Raw genomic sequence first — 18,030 nt, 5'->3', positions numbered from 1 at the left:
GTAAAACGATAATTAATTCAAAAAAACCTCTGATATTGCCGTTTTGTTCTGATATTTATTATTGGCTGTAGCCCTCACCCATTCAAACCCGCACTTCTCCCCTACCACTCTTCAGTGGTTGAGGCATCGGTTTCTGTTTTAGCGTTTATTGTTGAACAATCACTTAAGAATAAGACTGACAACTATTCTTCCTCTTTTGTTATGGGATATACGTTTTCAAATAATTTTTAGTGTGTTCTTCAATTACGTAATATTTTTCTTATAGTTCTAGATTTTAAATATTTTATTATCATTGGAGCAAATCGCCGGTATTAATCCGATATTCGTTGCTTCTAAAATTAAATTAAAATCAACGGCCTGGAATCATGAGCAGGACATACTTTAGGACTCCAAATGCCACTCTGGACTATTCTTCTATCTACAAATCTAGCTGCTGCTTTTCGCTTAGTCTTGGCATTGGAGATTAAGGACTGGCAGTATGTGCGCCCCTCACACACAGACACACTAGGACAAAAATCTATATATATAAAAATTTCGTGTCACGGTGTTTGTGGCTGAACTCCTCCCAAATGGCTGGACCGATTTTCATAAAAGGGGGCTTGCCCCCTAGTACTATATAATACTATATATGCCAACAGGGGGTATATGGATAGGGGTCAATCATCTGGCCTGCTGCTGCTGCTTCTGCCTGTTGAAGTCTGCGATGAAGCGGAAGTCATCGCGGCTGTTGTAGAATAGCTGCTCCATCAGCCGGGTGTTGCCCAAAGAGTTGGCCTTGGTGCCCAGACACATGTTGTACTGGGCGGCCTCCAGTTGTATGTCGCAGCTGATGTCGTGGTAGACGTGGACGAGGGTGGGGTCCGGGGCACGGAATACGCTGAGGCGACGCCACTGCTCGGCGGCCTCGTTATAGTTCAGTGGCAGCTCTGCGGTGTTTGAAAGGAAGCCTTGCTGGCGTGTGCCCACGCGCACAATCTTCTCGAGAAACTTGACATCCTCGAGACCCCAGCCGGTGATGTCCTTGTCGAAGCCATTGATGTCCTCGTCCAGTATGTCCGACTTATAGATGGCGCAGATGCCGAAACCGAACTGCCTGAAGTATCCGTTTTCATCGTCGATGGGCGGCGGCAAGTCTCCCGTGCCATCTGAGCGACGCTGCGGATCGTACTGACTGAACACGATGGGCAGATAGACCTGCCGACCGCGCTGCGTGTGCATCCGCACCCGCTGCAGCGTAGCTGCCTCGAAGATCATATCCACATCGATGAACAGGATGATATCCGCGGGCTGGATGTAGGAGGAGCGAGCGGCCACATCCAAGGCCACACCGCGGGAGAAGGGGCCACTGCGCTGGATCCAGTTCACCTGCTGGTGGACGTGACGGCCCCGCAGATGGGTCAAGAGCTGCAGGTGTTCGCCCAGCTCCTCTGGAGCTCCAAATATCACCACCAGGAGGTCGCAGTGCTGCTCCGCATTGATGCATATGCGCTCGTAGGTGCGCAGAAAACGGTCAAGAGTACCCAGTCGTCCGGAGATCGGTAGCACGAACACAATCTTGTCCTCTGCTTGAGGCAGCAGGCCGCTGGCCATCGTAAAGTGGCTGCTAAGGCGCGCCATTCCACTGTGTAGGATGCTGCCCAGCAGACCTGAAAGGTGTTCAGAATTAAGAATAATTTGCTTGGCGGATGCGGATTTGCAGAACGAAACTCACTCTGCTGCAGGGTGACATTGTAGAAATCCTCATCGAACTCCTTCACAAAGATGCCCGTGAAGGCACGCTGCACGTAAAGGTGTCTGCGGACGGGAACAGTCATCTTCTTGCCCCGATACTTCTTGTAGATGAGCAGCAAATCCAGTATGAGGTCCTGCCCATGAAGGGCATCCAGTCGATGGTAGCCATACAACAGCTCCCGGAACTCAATCACCCGTCCACGCTGCCTTGAATAGTTATTGATGTTCTCCATCACTTCGGTGATCACATCCTCGAGTCCCTCGCGCATCGACGAGACGATTTTCTGCTTGGGATTCGCCGAGCTGGCCGAGTAAAGGCTGCGTGCTATGAACGACCAGTCGAGCAGATCGTCCGTGCTCCCAGGCACAAACTTGTTCAGTTCCGGGCTGATTCCTATTGGAAAACGAAAGCACAAAATTAATGATCGAGTGGATGATAAGTGGAGGAAATTGAGTGAATGCTAATTGGACGTCGTATCAAATGACGCCGCTGGAAGGGAGGAGGCTTTGCTTGTTTTGGGGCTGTGTCTCTGAATCTCTGACGACTGATTGGCAGGCAGTCAAAACAGAATTCCCAGTGTACACGAGTAAAATTATTGGAAGATGCCACCTAAAAAATTGGGCCAGATACTGCTACCGCTCGCTCTCCTGTCGCTGCCACTGGCCTTCTGTGCCGATGACCCACGGCTCATGAATCAGGGGAGGGAGCAGCCAACGACAAGGGGTGGACCAGCCGTGGAGGAGCTAACAGCCAGCTATTGGCTGAGGCAGGCGTGCGATCAGGTGGCGGCTCGACTGGATCGCACCCAGGACACGGTCACGGATGGGCGTAGGGCCAAGAACATCATCATGATGCTGGGCGATGGCCTGTCTATCACCACGCTGACAGCTGCGCGCATCTTGAAGGGCCAGCGCCAAGGACGCAGCGGCGAGGAGAGTAAACTGGCCGTCGAGGAGTTTCCCTACTCCGGCCTGTGCAAGACCTACTGCACCAACGAGCAGTCCCCGGACTCGGCCTGCACGGCCACTGCCTACTTGGGCGGTGTTAAGACCAGCAGCGGCACCGTTGGCCAGAGCGCCGACGGCGAGATAGTCGAGTCCCTCAGCATGTGGGCCCATCGCGCGGGCAAGGCCACGGGGCTGGTGACGACGACGCGTGTGACCGATGCCAGTCCAGCGGCGGCATTTGCCCACGTGGCCAGACGCAGCGACGAGCTTGAGATCGCCCGCCAGCTGGTGGATGAGCAGCCGGGCCGGCACTTCAAGGTGATCCTGGGTGGCGGATTGGGTAAGTTCAGTCTCGAGCGACGCGATGGCCGGGATCTGGTGCAGCATTGGCAGTCGGTCAATCCGGAAGGCTGCTTCGCCCGCTCGCTAAGTGAGCTGCGCGACTGCGTCAGCTCCAATGGTAGCATGCTGGGACTGTTCAGCGACAGCAACATGGCCTATCACCTGGCCGCACACAAAGAGCAGCCGAGCCTCAGCGAGATGACGGCCGTGGCCATCGAGCGCCTATCGGAGCATGCCGACGGCTATTTTGTGTTCATCGAGGGCGGTCGCATCGACCACGGCCACCATGAGACGCGCGTCGGGTATGCCCTGGACGAAATGCTCGAGTTTGATGCGGCCATTGATATGGCCCTCCGCCTGACCGATCCCAGGGAGACGCTCATCGTGGTCACTGCCGACCACTCGCACAGTCTTACCATGTCTGGTTCAGCGAAGCGCGGCACCCCCATCCTGGGCATGGACCAGCTCCAGCGGGACGTGAATGGTGTTCAGTACAGCACCCTGAACTACGCCATTGGCAAGTGGCAGAGCCACGGCAAAGACGGCCGCCGCGAAAATCCAGGAAAGACTCTTAGTCAAAGTACGTGGCCCCTGAATCATCCATGAGATCGTTGCTTCAATAATTGAGCTCTCCTTCTTTGTTATCTTGCAGCTTCCTTCACACCCAGCTACATTCACGGTCGTAAGGGCGTCCACTCGGGCGAGGACGTGGCCGTCTTTGCCATGGGTCCTAAGTCGCATCTTTTTAGCGGCATCATGGAACAAAATCTGCTGCCCCACCTAATGGGCTATGCGGCGGGACTAGATTCAGGCGCCACTCCATGCGAGCTTCAGCGAAAAGTCGACACATCTTTCTAAGTTTCTTTTTCTCTTTGGTTTTAGCGTTCTCTCAAATACAATGTTTAATGAAGAAAATGTACTATGGCGACGGGACGTACCTAGTATATTGTGATCCTGAAAGTGTCTCTTTCCCGAATCACTGTCCGGCGAGATGCTGGGTAGCATGTAGATGCTGTCGTCGGGCACCTCCAGATACTTGGCCATGCGTTTGATGTCCCGATGCAGCAGCAGAGACTCTTGCCGCATCTCCTCCGCCTTCAGGCCCTGCTTGGTGGGGAGAGAGCGGGCTGTAAACTGCAATGTGTGATGTGTGGAACATGTGTCCTACGCACCTGTATGTACGAGTGAAGGCGATACATGAGCGGCGCCTGTTTAATGGGATGCAGGGTGATGGCGTTGTGTATCTCCTTGCGCTTCAGCTTGCCCGTGTATGCGTTGCGTCCGCTGGAGTTGTGCCGCAAGATGTACTGCATCTAAATGGGCGAAATAAGTTAGCGGGAAACAGCACGGAAGTAATGGAGACGGGTGTGATCGGCTACCTCGTAGTTCCAAGTGCAGGGTATGCCGGCAAACTTCTGGACACAACGGCCCACCTCCACGTCCTCGTGCGTGCTGTAGAGATTCTTGAGACAGGTAGGTATGTGAGGTGCCACGCGCCTTAGGGTCTCGCTGCTAAGAATCACGCCCGGCCCGCCCATGCAGAAGTTCTCGTCAAACTCCAAGGAGAGCAGGCCGAACTCCTCGCTGTTGCCTTTGCCCGCCTGGCCGATGAACTGCGGCTTGGAGCTGTCGATGGAGCGCAGGAAGCGCTCCAGCTTGTCCGGCTCCATGTACACATCGTCGTCGGCCCGAATAAACCACTCGAAGCGGTCGATATAGTGCTCGTACATGTAATACAGCATCATGAAGGACTTCTTCTGCGGCGGATAGCGGTCGTCGACGTTCTTCAGCCCCACCACTGGCAGCTCCTCCGAGTAGCTGCCCTCCGAACTGAAGAACGCAATGCGACCGGGCACCTCCTTGCCCCACGTATCATACACGGCTCTCGCCCGTCCTTCCAGAAAACTCTTGGCCGTCATCACACCAACGAACACGAGATTCCGCTGCGAGTTCTGTATAGTGTCCTCGTCCTCCAGCCCAATTATCTCGTTGGGTGTCTTGAGGTTCGTCGGACGCAGATTGCACCGCTTCACGATTTCCAGCGCGCGGTAGTTTTTCAGCACGGTGCCGATGCAGAGGCCCAGCGCAATACCAAAGCAAGCAAAGATCAGCGTTTTGCGCTTGGTCATCGTGTGCTGCAACATGGTGGCGGCTCTTATATGGGTGTACTCGGCCCTCAGCAAACGACGCACATGGGATTCTAATTTTTTGTGCTAGAGAAAGAGGGGAATGTTAATTTTGATTTTGGTTTGAAAGGGAAATGCAAAATGATGGCTCGTGGCGCATGCCATACGTTTATTCAACAGCACACCTGATTATGTTTACATTTTGTATGGGCAAAAATTACCGCCAAATAATTTCTGCACGTGAATTCTTAATCGAACCGAGCGCTCAAGTGCCACTGAATCCTAATAATATCAAATAAAATATTGCCCGTCGCAATTATTTCAGTGAATAATTATAAGGAAGATCTGCATGCATGGATGCAAGGTACGCAACTGTTGACACTTGGCCGGCGCGGCGTGTATCTGTCTGGGCTTCGCAGTTCCCCGTCGCACACACACAGACACCCGGACCCACAGACCCGCAGTTACGATTACGCGTAGATTGGCAGGCGAATGCACACACGCGGTTTATTATTATTAGGTTTTGTTGCTGTTGCTGCTGTTACGACGCTAAGTTCACAAAGGTCGTTACAACGATTCCACTATTCACGCAATTCACGAAACAAAAAGATAATAAGAGAGCACAACACACTCGCATGCAAATAAACAAGCACACATTTGTTGTTTTATGTATGTATAACTTGTTATTACAAAATGTCCATCTCTTGTATAATTTCACTTTTAAACGCAGAAAAAAAAGTACAAGAACAAATAATCTTTTTAAATATCCAGAATGCGCTAAGTCGCCAGAGTCACTCATTTAATAAAAAAAACTATGATACCTTTTACCTGAACTGCGCTAAAACTCTTCAAGTTTCATAATACTCGTGTTTGTATATAATATATGCCCACTTTTTTGAGCGTTATCGATAAATCCTCGAAAAATCAGCTGATTTTAATTAAATTCTCCATCAAATCCCTCAAGATCTCTGCGGCTTCACCACTGTAGATCCATCCTATCCTTCCTATCTAATTACAAAGTTAAATTACCTGGATATCTTTCACCTCAGTTGCGCTTTAAATGTTAAAGTTTCATAATAGCCCATGCTTTAATCGGTCTCGGTCCATGATCAATAATCATATTCCTCGATTATGATATTCGGTTTAAGGTTTCCAGTTAACTAGGACTCTCAACACCAAAAATATAATTTTATCCAATATATAAATAAATTTTCTACAAGGTTGGCTAGCTTTGAGGACACCTTTTTGTTGGAATGCTTACAAAGTAAGGCTTAAACAAAAAATAAAATCGACTTTCCAGCCCTTCTAGGAGAAGCTATGTGTGAGCAGCGATTGACTTCGGCTTGAAATAAAAAGTATATTTATTCACGTATTTGATAAAATTATATGTTCAGTGAAGAGAGTCCTAACTATCTTGTAATATTAGTCCGAATATCAAAATTGATACATGTTATGATTTTCCTTGGTTTATTTACGGTATATGAAAATGAGAAGGTATATTTCGGTATATTTTTGAGGGTCTGGTATATCCGCGGTCACACTGCACTCCACTCTCGCTGCGAATATTGTCATCATCGTCTGTTCAGGTTTGTTTTCATGTCTTCATTCAGGCAGGATTCTCACAAAATTCTCCCAAACGGACAGTAAAACATCGTATATACGATACGGTTACCTATGAAAATGTCTGGGGAAATATGATGTACAGATTACGGATTAATGGCTGTACGGAAGTATGGACAGTGACTGGTACTTTGGCAAGGGGCAGGGTTATGTTGTGTTTCGTGTAAACTACGACTAACACTATTTAGTTTTGCATTTTACATGCATTTGCATGTAAGCGAGTTTTGCATATAACATTAGCTTAATCATTAAGCCTTAATGCCATCATACATTTTTTGCTTAAATTGAATAGCAATAGATACATTAGCCCCCGGTTCCCAGTTCCCGGATCGTGGTTCTGTTCCGTTCGTTGCGGTTGGAGGCGGTGACGGTGGCTTATTGAATTTTTAAAATGATGCTAAAGTGAGAAAACCTCTCAATTGCATTTAATGTGAAAAGTTGATATGCAAATGAGCCGCGATCTCTGCGATGCTGTTTACATTATTTATTTATTTATCTACCTATTTTGCTGTCGTTTTGCTAGTTATACCCTTTCGAGGGGTACCAGATCTGAGTAGAAGAGTTGTACATTGAAATTCCGAATCACTGAAGCTAAGATCATCTATACAGATCTTTGAGTGAAGAACAAGTTTCAGTTGTTCAGTTGTGGAGCAAAAATTTGTTGTGAGTCCTTTTTTCTGTTCTAAAGGTAAGTTAAAGTAATGAGACATATGTACATATTTCGAAGGAAGGAAAGACTTAAAACTTTTTCTGCTAAACTTGACATCGTACGACTATGTAAAAATGTATGTATTTATGCATATTATATGGCTACCCTTGGAATAATTAATCTGCAAGGGTTTGTAAGGCTTCGGCCCCTGATGTTGGAATTTCTTTCTTGTTTGCTCGATTGCGATTCCGTTGTTGCCTCTGCGGATGGTTATATACGTAGGTTGCTATTTATGTTTCTGGCCTAACTAAGAAAAAACCAACTTTGATGGTTGAATATGGTTTTATTGTTTCTTACAAGACTGTCCAGAAATATGAAACCCTATTTTGAAACACTTAAAAAACGTTGACCACTCAATTTTTTTTTTTGCTTATATATGGGGAAAAAAACGATCCTATTAGATGTGAGCACATATCTGAAGGGCAGATTCAATGTTTCGGTACCCAAAAACTCTGTTTTAATGCAAATGACTATTGGATCCTAATGTTCTAAAAGTGAACTTAAATAGCAGCCCTCGCATTTAATATTTAATAAATGGAAACATTTAGCAGCCCACAGTTTAGCTTATCGAATTTATCGCGCCGACTTGTTCTCTATCGCCACCGCCCATGCCATCGCGTTCGCGCTCATTCGGTCAACCGCCAATTAAATGCACATTAATCATTTACCTGCTGGGCCGATCACTGCCTCCCCCTATGGAAGGAGCTGCCAGCAGTGGACATGTGTTTGCCCATCGGCATTTAAAATATACCCTCCATCGCACCTTCCATCTGCTCCTCGTGAAGGTGCCACGTCCATAGTTTATCTCTAGTTCCACGATGAAAATCCAACTGAAATGCGTCATGATTTTACGATCTAAAATACGAGTATCACAAAGCTTACATTACTACATGCTAATAGATAAAACGAGAAGGAACGTGTGAGTCGCTTTTGTGGACGCGACTCTAATTTTATATCCGTACTCAGTCAGTATAGTAGTAGTAGGCTTATGATTTATGTAGAATTTTAAAATATTTTACATTTTAAATTTTTTCGCTACATATGTTATCTACATCTACATGTCTATAAAAACACATTTCCATATAATTCTGTTGCGATGTTATAGTCTAAGTTTAATGAACGAGAACTAATTTACCCAAATGACATATATTTCAATAACTTTGATGTGAAAACCTATTCAAATAAGCAAAAATTAACTTTTTGGTTTTTTTTTTTTGGCTTTAGCCATATTTTCTATTACTAATATCTTATATAAAAAAGTGCATTCTAGGGAAAAGTTTTTTCTCATAATCTTTCTAACGTATTGGACTATCTTAAAAAAATACGAGAAAAATGTTTTAGTCCCGGCTAATGGTATATTTTTAAATGTTATTAACCTAGGAATTTTTGTCCCGTGCGGATATGGTCTTAATTCAATTTAAAAAAAACCACGAATCATTTTTGTGTATAACTATAACCATTTTTAAGAGACATCCATGCACAACATGTATAGAAATTTATATCACCATATGGCCAAAACTTTCGCTGAAATCTGAGTTTGAATAGATTGGCGCAAAAATCACTTCCATATTTGTCCCGTGCGAAATCGCCCTTAGCACCACTTATAGGCCTAGTCAAGAGATGTATCATAAAGGTAAAACGATTTTGAAAATCCGACTTATTTTGACCTTTATACCGCTTGAAATGCCATCGAATCTCCCGTTCGACTTCAGAGAAATTCCCATATACAATGTCGATTCCACATCTGATGTAGATTCTACATCTTTTCTGCAAAGGTCGCACATTGCACAGGGCAGAGTATGTGAAAAGAGAAAATGAGTAGCGTGGTCTGCTTTGCACACATTCACTTTTACCACAAATCGAATATATATAACCCTTAACTCTTCGAGTACGGGTATAATAAAATTAAAATAAAACTGAAGAGGGTATCGCACGAAATGAAATACGGGTATAATGGATGTAATGTCGACATAGGGAAGCATGGAAATTGTATATTTAACTTTAATTGAATTTTAAACGTTTCAGGCTAATAAAAGCGATAATGTTAATTGCACTCGCTTGCATTTAACACCTTCCACGATGGAATTCCATCTATTTCGATGCCCTCTCCAGCCATCCATCCATCATACGGGAGTATAGACATTAGAGTGAGCTGAAAATCCATAATTTTGGATCCAATATATATGTCTATTTTATGCTACCGGAAAGGGAATATACATATTTAATGGATGGATGAATTTAATAGATCTGGGCAATAATCATATCTATGAGAATTCTATCAGATCATCATATCGTCCAGATACCAGTGACTCCTCTTCAGCCTAGTACGACTTATAGAGTAATGATCCACATAACATAACCAAAGGCACTTCCAACCATTCCAACCATCCAGATATAACATTATTTCTAAAGTTAAGTCAAAGTTTTTAGAGTGTATCCACAGCCTCGGCTTTTATGTATAACAGCCAAACATCGATTCTTGATTTATTTATTATACCAGGGAAACATGTTTCACTGTCAATTGCATGCAAATCGTATGCGATTTAAGCCAAACCAAAGCACAAAGCCGTGGGGTGGGGTGGAGTCCGATCCGATCTGGTCTGGTTGGGTCTCCATATGTCTCTGCTCTCCATCTCTATTCGCTCATTCGATCTGTGCCTCTGGTTCTGTGTCTGAACGAAAGCCGCAGGCTGTGTAGTTTTAACGCAACAATCAAAATCAATTTCTTTGTAAATAAAATTGTAAATTAAATTAAAAATTGATTACCTCGCGGAGTCATTAATGAAAAACTGAAAAAAAAAAAATTATAGCAAACAGTGAAGAGGGAGATTATTATAAAAAATAATGTAATGTAATGTAAAAATGTTGAATAATTCTTTGATAGCGATGTGTAATAAGGCGCCTAAAATACCAATAAAGAAAAAAAATTATTGGAACACCACATTTGGTTAAATTATGGCCAGCGCATGCTGACCAAATGGCGACAGTTGCTGGCTCTGTATGTGCCTCTGTCTCTGGCTCTGGCTCTGGCTAAGACTTCGGCTTCAGTTGACTTCGAAGTCCAGATTGAAGCGGCTTCGATTGTGTTGTAGCCGTGCCCAAGCGCTCTGTCAATCATCAGATGTGGGGGCGGTCTCTCCCTCTCGGTCTCTCACTCTCTATTTGTATGAGAAGGCGTGGTCGACCCCAAAAGCCATGCCGTGTTGCTGTGGTTGTCTTTCATTAGTCGTGATTATTTTTTAAAAGGAGCATAAAATGCAAAGAACATTGGCAATTTGAGTCTGATGTTTGTTTTTTCAGCGATTGCCTAAGGGGTATAAAAGACTGGCATACATAGATCGTAGTATGTTGTATTTGGAACCTTCACGAACTCATATACATATCTGCGTATGTACATTTTTTAACTCCTTACATTTTTGAGATATTTAATAAGATATTTGATAACACATTCACCAACCTGTCCATGAAACATTCCATGAAAGTTTATTCTTATGAAGTCCTTGTAGCACGACTGTCCTTCTATTTTGTATCCATCCATTCGATAGGTGCCACTATAATAGTTTTTAGGATTTTCGTAAAAAGCTTTTCGCTCTTTTTTGGATATTGGTTGGCTTTTGCACTAAAATATCTTTAGCAATGATATTAAAATCTGATAAAGCCATGAATCAAAATCACAGATCAATTGATTTAAAGCACTCAGTTTCACATATCCGAACCCCCTATTGGCTGCTGCATTCTTGGATTTTTTTTGCTTTTAATTCGAAGTCGCGCCACGCGCCTTAAGCAACAACTGCAATACAAACACGCCACTTGGACTTGACAAATTGCGAGAGACGTTTACAATTGAAACGTTTTAATCAAGCAACAAGCCAGAGGAGTGGACAACGGTAGCAAATTTGCTGAAATGCGACACTAAATTTGTCCATTGCACAGTGTGCAATAGGCCAAAAATCAAAGATTAATTTAAAAATTTGCAAACAACAGTTGACTTAATGAACAGCTGATTATCCAAACTTTACAATGCTATGCAGATTTAGCTTATTTTACACGTAAGCTTTTGTGTTTGTTTTTGTTAAGTCTTTCCTTGAAGTGTTTCTAAGTGTTTGTCCCCCCGCGTCTCTCAAACATTTTTTACATGTTATTTGCTAATATGTTCAGATTTTAAAAATGTGAAGTTTAACTGCTGAAGCTGGCTGAGGCTCATGTAGCATTTTATAAACTAACCTACGTTTTTGATTCACCGTTTCGTTTTGTTGTTATTTTTGCTGTCCCTAGTTTTTTTCCTGTTTAAGTCAGTTTCAAATTCGAGTCGTGGACGTCCTAAAATGGATTTTTCTAAGTCATCAAAACGGACAAAAAGATGTCGAATAGCTAAGCTTGCAAAATATGACGAGCCTGCTGCTTCCGTGTCGTGGTCTTTTGATTTCCCTTCAAACAATTTATCTTCAGAGGCAAAATTGAAGAGTATTTATCGCTTTTGATGGATACAAAATTATCATTGTGAATAAAATAACATATAAGAAAAATTCTGAACCAATTATTCTGGTTGTGGACGTCTGACTACGGTCTACTAGAAGTATCTTTGGCCTCTCTCCCCATATAATTGCACCCACTGTGCATTGTGCGGATACGAGTACGGAGCTACCGCAGCAGCACCAGCAGCAGAGTGGAAAAGACTGGAAAATGCTGAAAAATGAAATGGATCGAAAAAAAGTTACTTACAAAAACCAGGCATAACTTATGCGTTAGGCCAAGAGTATTTAAGATAATCTGAACTAAATATGGGCCAACAGTTTGTAGGTTTGGCATTTTATCTACATATGTATGTAAATGATTCTTCCCCGATCTACACTATTTCTCTTGTTCTTCCATTTTCATGAAATTCCATGAATGAATTTCAACATCATTTTGTTTCCATTCAATGAAAGTTAAATATGCACCTTCCGTTCGTCATCGTTTAATCACCATCCTTTCCGTTTCTATGGTACTTCACAAACACCAATTCCTTCCCTCACCAATTCCTTCCATTTTATGCCATTCCATTTCATTAATTCTACGTTCCTTGGCTAAATCGGTTCCGGTTAGTATTAATTGGCGCACTTTGCTGATGTTTATTGAATATTATTATGAGGTTTATGGCTATTGGCTGTTATTTTCATGCTGACAAATTAGTTTCACACTTTGCCTTCAACGCCAACGCGCCAAAACCAAAGCTAAAGCTGAAGCCAACGACACCCACTTACTCATCCATCCATTCATCCATGCAACCATCCGTCCCACAAACCAACCAGACATCCATCCAGAAAGCAGCGGGTTTGGGTTAAATTTCATTCATGACCACTCCATGCCGGTTCGGTTCAGTTCGGTTTATCTTATTCCGCTTTGGTCGGCATTTGGAATTGACCGCCCACCTTTGTCCCCCGTTTCCCCGCAGTCACCACCAAAGTCGAGTTGGGAGTGAAACTGGAACTGGAACGGACTGTTTCCACTTTTGGGCTATGCCGCCTGCATCTATAATTAGTTCCAAATTTGTTGACGCCACGAGTATGGTTAAGTCCAGGTTGTCCCTTCCCGGGTTCCAGCTCCAGTTTTTAAAGCACCCCATATTCGATTCCAATTCATAAAAATTAAATTTAGTCTGGTTTTTCCCACAGTTTTTTATACCCGTACTCAAAAAAGAGTTAAGGGGTATATTAGATTTGTGGTAAAAGTGGATGTGTGCAACGCAGAGAAGGAAACGTTTCCGACCCCATAAAGTATATATATTCTTGATCAGCATCAATAGCCGAGTCGATATAGCCATGTCCGTCTGTCCGTCCGTCTGTCCGTCTGTCCGTCTGTCCGTCTGTCCGTCGTCCTCTTGATGAGCGCCTGGATCTCAGAGACTATAAGAGCTAGAGAAACCAAATTTGGTTTCCAGACTCATGTGATATCACACTGCTACAAGTGTATTTCAAAATTTCGCCCCGCCCCCTTCCGCCCACACAAAGGACGAAAATCTGTGGCAGGCACAGTTTTAAAGATACGATAAAACTAAAAACGCAGTATCGTAGAGAATGCCCATATCTACCAGATTGCCGAATTTGAATCAGATCGGATCATAATTATAGCCAGAATGAAGAAATTAATTTTCAGTTGCTTCCCTTCCCCCCGCCCGCCAACGACAACGCATCTAATTTTCCTTCTCGCTCGCACATTCTGCCGCGTTCAGTGCGCGAGCAACCCCTAGCGGAGGAGATGTAGAATCTAATTGGAACATGTACAATCTACATGTAAGATGTAGAATATACATTGTATATGTAGATGTAGATAGCATATGTAGCAAAAAAATGTAAAATGTAAAATTTTTTTTTTCTAAAATTCTTAAAAATCATAAGCTCAAAAATGTATATACTGACTGAGTACGGGTATAAGTAGAGTCGCGTCCCCAGAAGCGACTCACACGTTCCTTCTCGTTTTTTTTTTGTTTTGTTCCTACAATACGAGTACATTACAAAGTACTTATTATTATTATGTCAGATCGCGAGACCCCATAATCAACGAGAAGGAACGTGTGAGTCGCTTCTGGGGACGCGAATCTACTTACACCCGTACTCAGTCAGTATGTACATTTTTGAGCTTATGATATTTTAGAATTTTTGAATTTAAAATAAAATTTTTAATTTTTTGCTACATCAGTTATCCACAAATACGTCTACAATGTAGATTCTACATCTAACATGTAGATTCTACATGTACCATTTAGATTCTACATCATTTTCGCTAGAGGGCGCTCGCGCACTGAACGCGGCAGAGTGTGCGAGCTAGAAAGAGAATGAGTAGCTGGTCTCTTGCAGGAGGGGGGGGAAGCAACTGAAAATTATTTTCTTCATTCTGGCTATAATTATGATCCGATCTTATTCAGATTCGGCAATCTGGTAGATATGGTCATTTTCTATAATACTGCGTTTTTAGTTTTATCGTATCTTTAAAAATGTGCCTGCCACAGATTTTCGTTCTTTGTGGGGGTGGAAGGTGGCGGGGCGAAATTTTGAAACACACTTGTAGCAGTGTGATATCACATGAGTCTGGAAACCAAATTTGGTTGCCCTAGCTCTTATAGTCTCTGAGATCTAGGCGCTCAACAAGACGGCCAGACGGACGGACGGACAGACGGACAGAAGGACATACGGACATGGCTATATCGACTCGGCTATTGATGCTGATCAAGAATATATATACTTTATGGGGTCGGATAAGTTTCCTTCTCTGCGTTACACACATCCACTTTTACCACAAATACAATATACCCCTTATCTCTTTTTGAGTAAAAACAAAAATAACTAAATTGTGTTTTGTGTTAATTTTACGTAGAAATCTGTGGGGTGGGATGCTAAACGATTCGGTTCCACAATCATCGCTATGTTTAATGAGAGTATTCTCTGCTTTCTGGCAGGTTAACGGATTGATTTTTGACAATTTTAATTCGAGGAATAAGAACCAAATTCTTCTTCTCTCAAATATTGTCATCAAAATCCAGAGAAAACAAGAAAGAACTTTGTGAGCTTATAGTACACTAGAGGACCCGGCGAACTTCGTTTCGCCACAATATAACGCCTTCAGATAAACTCCAGAGTGATAAGACAAAACGTTCAAATTTGTTCTGATCTTTTGCAACTCAAACTATTCCGTATCCCCTTATGTGCGCTGATTGGCGAATGCGATCCAGCTTTGCTCCGTTGAGTTTGTTGTGGAGAGCTTGTTGTGGCAATTAGCCGGTGACACGAGTGTCATCATGATTTCACCCCTTCTCAGGCATATTTGTATGCAATCAGTTAACAATCAGCGAAGAGCCCAACCAAACCAAGTGTAACCGGAGTGCAGAATAAAAAGGAGACAGTGGGTGCAGTGGAAGATGTGACAAATACAAAGTGAAGCAATTTCTTGTGGGCGGAACGGCTGTGCGCAGATTGGGCGCCCAAGAAAGGAAAGGTCTGTAGATCTTTATTCTGTAGATTTTTACTCAGAGTTCAACTAATCAATTAATCGAATGAGGGTTAACACATTTCTCTTTGAAAGATCTTATGGAGATGGCTACATATGTACATACATTAGAGTGTGCCGAAAGTCCAAATTTTTTTTAAGTGAAGAAATGTTCTGAAAAAATAACCATATCCGACCGCCAGTTAGTTTATGCACTTAAATTCTTTATAATTCACGGTATATGAACGGTTTTTTTACCGATTTAAAAAATTGTGTTTTCCCCTTGTTTTATAATCCCTTTCTAACTTTCTATCAACGCCCGGCTACAATTTCAAAAAATTTGGACTTTCGGCCCACTCTAATGTACATATTAATATATGTACGTTAGAAAGTTCTGTTCCAAGTAAAATCTCATTTCAATCCGATCCCACAACTTTATTTTACGTGATAAAAGTAAATAGATCAAGATCAAGTGTAAATCTATCCGAGTGTTGAAAGATGAAATCATCGGCTAACCTGGCACGAATTACAATTATTGTGTACTTACTCGTATAAGTATCATGATCTAATTAAAGTTGTGCTTGAACAAAGTTAAGATCAATGCTGCTGGGGAGTGCTTTGAGAGTGTAACACGTCGCGTGTCTGGCACTCGGAGTGGAATTGATGTCGGTGAGTGCCGTGCACTGACAGCTGCAATCACAACAAAGTTAGGAAAACGTTTATTCACAATGTATATCAATAAAGTTTAAACATGCTTTGCATATTTGCTGCAAATAACAGAGAGATAGAGGGAGAGAGAGCACCTGTGCCAGAGCCAGACTCAGAGCTAGATTTGGACTTAGACTCAGACTCAGGAGGCACAGCAAAGACAGCTACGGATAATGGATGACTATGAGTGTGACTGGCTTACTGGAACTGTGACTGGCACTGAGGCTGCGGCTCTGTCTGCATCTCCATCTCCGCTCAAATGTCGTGAGCGTGTTCGGTGTGACACATAAATAAGCCACTGCAGATATCATTTGGCTGATAGCCCTAGTTGTTAGTTGGCTGTGGGGGTTTATGGGCTTAGAGTCGAATGTGGGTGCCAAGCCGGTGCCCCCTCGCCAATGGTGTGGCCAACTCAATTAATTGATGGCACTGAGTGAAAATGAGAATGCGAATCCGAATGAAAATTGTAATAGTCTCTACTTATAAGATGATGGCTGATGCTGATGGCATGCGATAGCCCCGAAGATACTGTCGACGCCACGCCAACGCGAATGCTGCCGAGTGCTTGGATACCCTAGCTAGATGGCTATCCCATGATGGATGATGTGAGATTGGGATCTCTTCTCCGCTGCGGTTGTGTGGTTGTGGCGCACGCTTTCGGTAGCTACCACACCCACCTACCAACTACCTTTAAAACACCTACCACCCACACACACACACCCATAAACACAGCCCCAATCTTACACATTCACCTGGAGAATTGTCGTGCCGCAGCATGGACGCGCCCACGGGGCCGCTCCCCTCTACAGACAGGTCGAAACGGCAATGGCAAAGTATTCATTTGTTTGCCAATCAGCCTGTCAATAATTGTCAACAAGGTGTGACTATGCCAGTATTTAATTATTCGATTTCATTCGAATACGAATAAGAGTACTACTACGAGTACTTGTACAGCAGCGACAACAATCGAGCAGCCACGATGGTATTTGAATAGGTTTCTAAACGTCCCAAAAATTGACTCCCGATCTACTCCTTATCTATGTGAACTCCACCCAAGTCAAGCGAATGCATATTTATTAGATCATGTGTTTTATTGGTACTATGACTACATACGTGTACACACTGTGAACCGATCATACATACATATGCACAGGTTGTTCATGGATTAAATTTACTCAAAAATTCCTGGGGCTAAGCCTTGATCAATAATTCCTTCTTACCAAATACTCGATTCAATCACAAGTGTATTCTAAATTGATTAATGATAAGTGAATTTATAAAGAATTTACAGTGGTTACTCGAAGAAATCTACAATAAATGCATGAAATTAATTAAGTCCCGATCCTGAAGCACCAGTTGTACAACAGTTCAAAAGTATCAGCAGATTCTGTTCTGTTCACAAACAGCCGACGGACAGACAACCATAATGCCGGTGAAAGATTGGCGAATATCTTCTCCGCCTTGGCCTAATGAAACGGTTTGACTAAAGACAATATAATAATAAGATGCGTTACGGCTATACGAAATTTTTCTCTCTCTGGTTTTTGAACAAAATTTCAAGAAAGCCTGGAGCCAGCTCTAGAGCCAGCCGCTCTCTTGTATCAAAGACAATAACAAGATGCTGCATGAGCGACCAAAAAACCGGTTCTATGGCGGGGTTTCAATTCTGTTTTCGGCTACGCTTCGTTTTTGACAGCGAGCCCGCTGCCTAACGGCTTCGTCTGCACATGCATATGCATGCTTTCGCACAGTGGGTCCATTGCCTAGATCAGCTGGCTAAATTAATAAGCGAATAAGAGCTCAATACATTATTTCACACTGAAACCATTTTCAACTTTAATTGCTACTATCTCATATTCTCTGAAAAAATTTTCTTCTAGAAGC

General features: G+C 43.3%; 2 protein-coding genes and 1 long non-coding RNA gene across 6 annotated transcripts; 1 reads left to right on the top strand and 2 right to left on the bottom strand.

Annotated features, from left to right (window-relative positions):
- Nucleotides 1–35: 35 nt before the first annotated feature.
- Nucleotides 36–6,296, bottom strand: LOC111070243 (chondroitin sulfate synthase 1). 4 transcript variants are annotated; one of them, XM_022360651.2, is made up of 6 exons: nucleotides 6,177–6,296; nucleotides 4,401–5,234; nucleotides 4,194–4,334; nucleotides 3,960–4,125; nucleotides 1,712–2,125; nucleotides 36–1,646 (listed from the first exon to the last, which is right to left on the bottom strand). In XM_022360651.2, exons 2-6 carry the CDS (start codon nucleotides 5,163–5,165, stop codon nucleotides 661–663), a joined length of 2,472 nt encoding a protein of 823 aa, XP_022216343.2. In that variant the 5' UTR covers nucleotides 5,166–5,234; nucleotides 6,177–6,296; the 3' UTR covers nucleotides 36–660. The 4 variants fall into 4 exon arrangements, with proteins under 4 accessions (XP_022216343.2, XP_022216342.2, XP_022216345.2 ...); XM_022360650.2 differs by lacking the exon at nucleotides 6,177–6,296 and adding an exon at nucleotides 5,969–6,049; XM_022360653.2 differs by lacking the exon at nucleotides 6,177–6,296 and adding an exon at nucleotides 5,976–6,018.
- Nucleotides 2,261–3,938, top strand: LOC111070245 (alkaline phosphatase, tissue-nonspecific isozyme). Its single transcript, XM_022360656.2, has 2 exons — nucleotides 2,261–3,601; nucleotides 3,674–3,938. The coding sequence occupies exons 1-2, from the start codon at nucleotides 2,335–2,337 to the stop codon at nucleotides 3,877–3,879; spliced, it is 1,473 nt and encodes a 490-aa protein (XP_022216348.1). The 5' UTR covers nucleotides 2,261–2,334; the 3' UTR covers nucleotides 3,880–3,938.
- Nucleotides 6,297–9,919: 3,623 nt separating the features above from the next.
- On the bottom strand, nucleotides 9,920–16,321 carry LOC111070129. The gene is made up of 4 exons (XR_002607320.2): nucleotides 16,242–16,321; nucleotides 15,986–16,128; nucleotides 10,243–10,265; nucleotides 9,920–10,166 (listed from the first exon to the last, which is right to left on the bottom strand). It is a non-coding gene; the product is annotated as an uncharacterized LOC111070129 (long non-coding RNA).
- Nucleotides 16,322–18,030: the final 1,709 nt, after the last annotated feature.

Source organism: Drosophila obscura, unplaced genomic scaffold, assembly GCF_018151105.1.
Source record: "Drosophila obscura isolate BZ-5 IFL unplaced genomic scaffold, ASM1815110v1 contig_28, whole genome shotgun sequence".
Classification (NCBI taxonomy): Eukaryota; Metazoa; Arthropoda; class Insecta; order Diptera; family Drosophilidae; genus Drosophila; species Drosophila obscura.
Note: the sequence above shows the minus strand (reverse complement) of the source record. Positions and strands in the feature narration are given on the sequence as shown.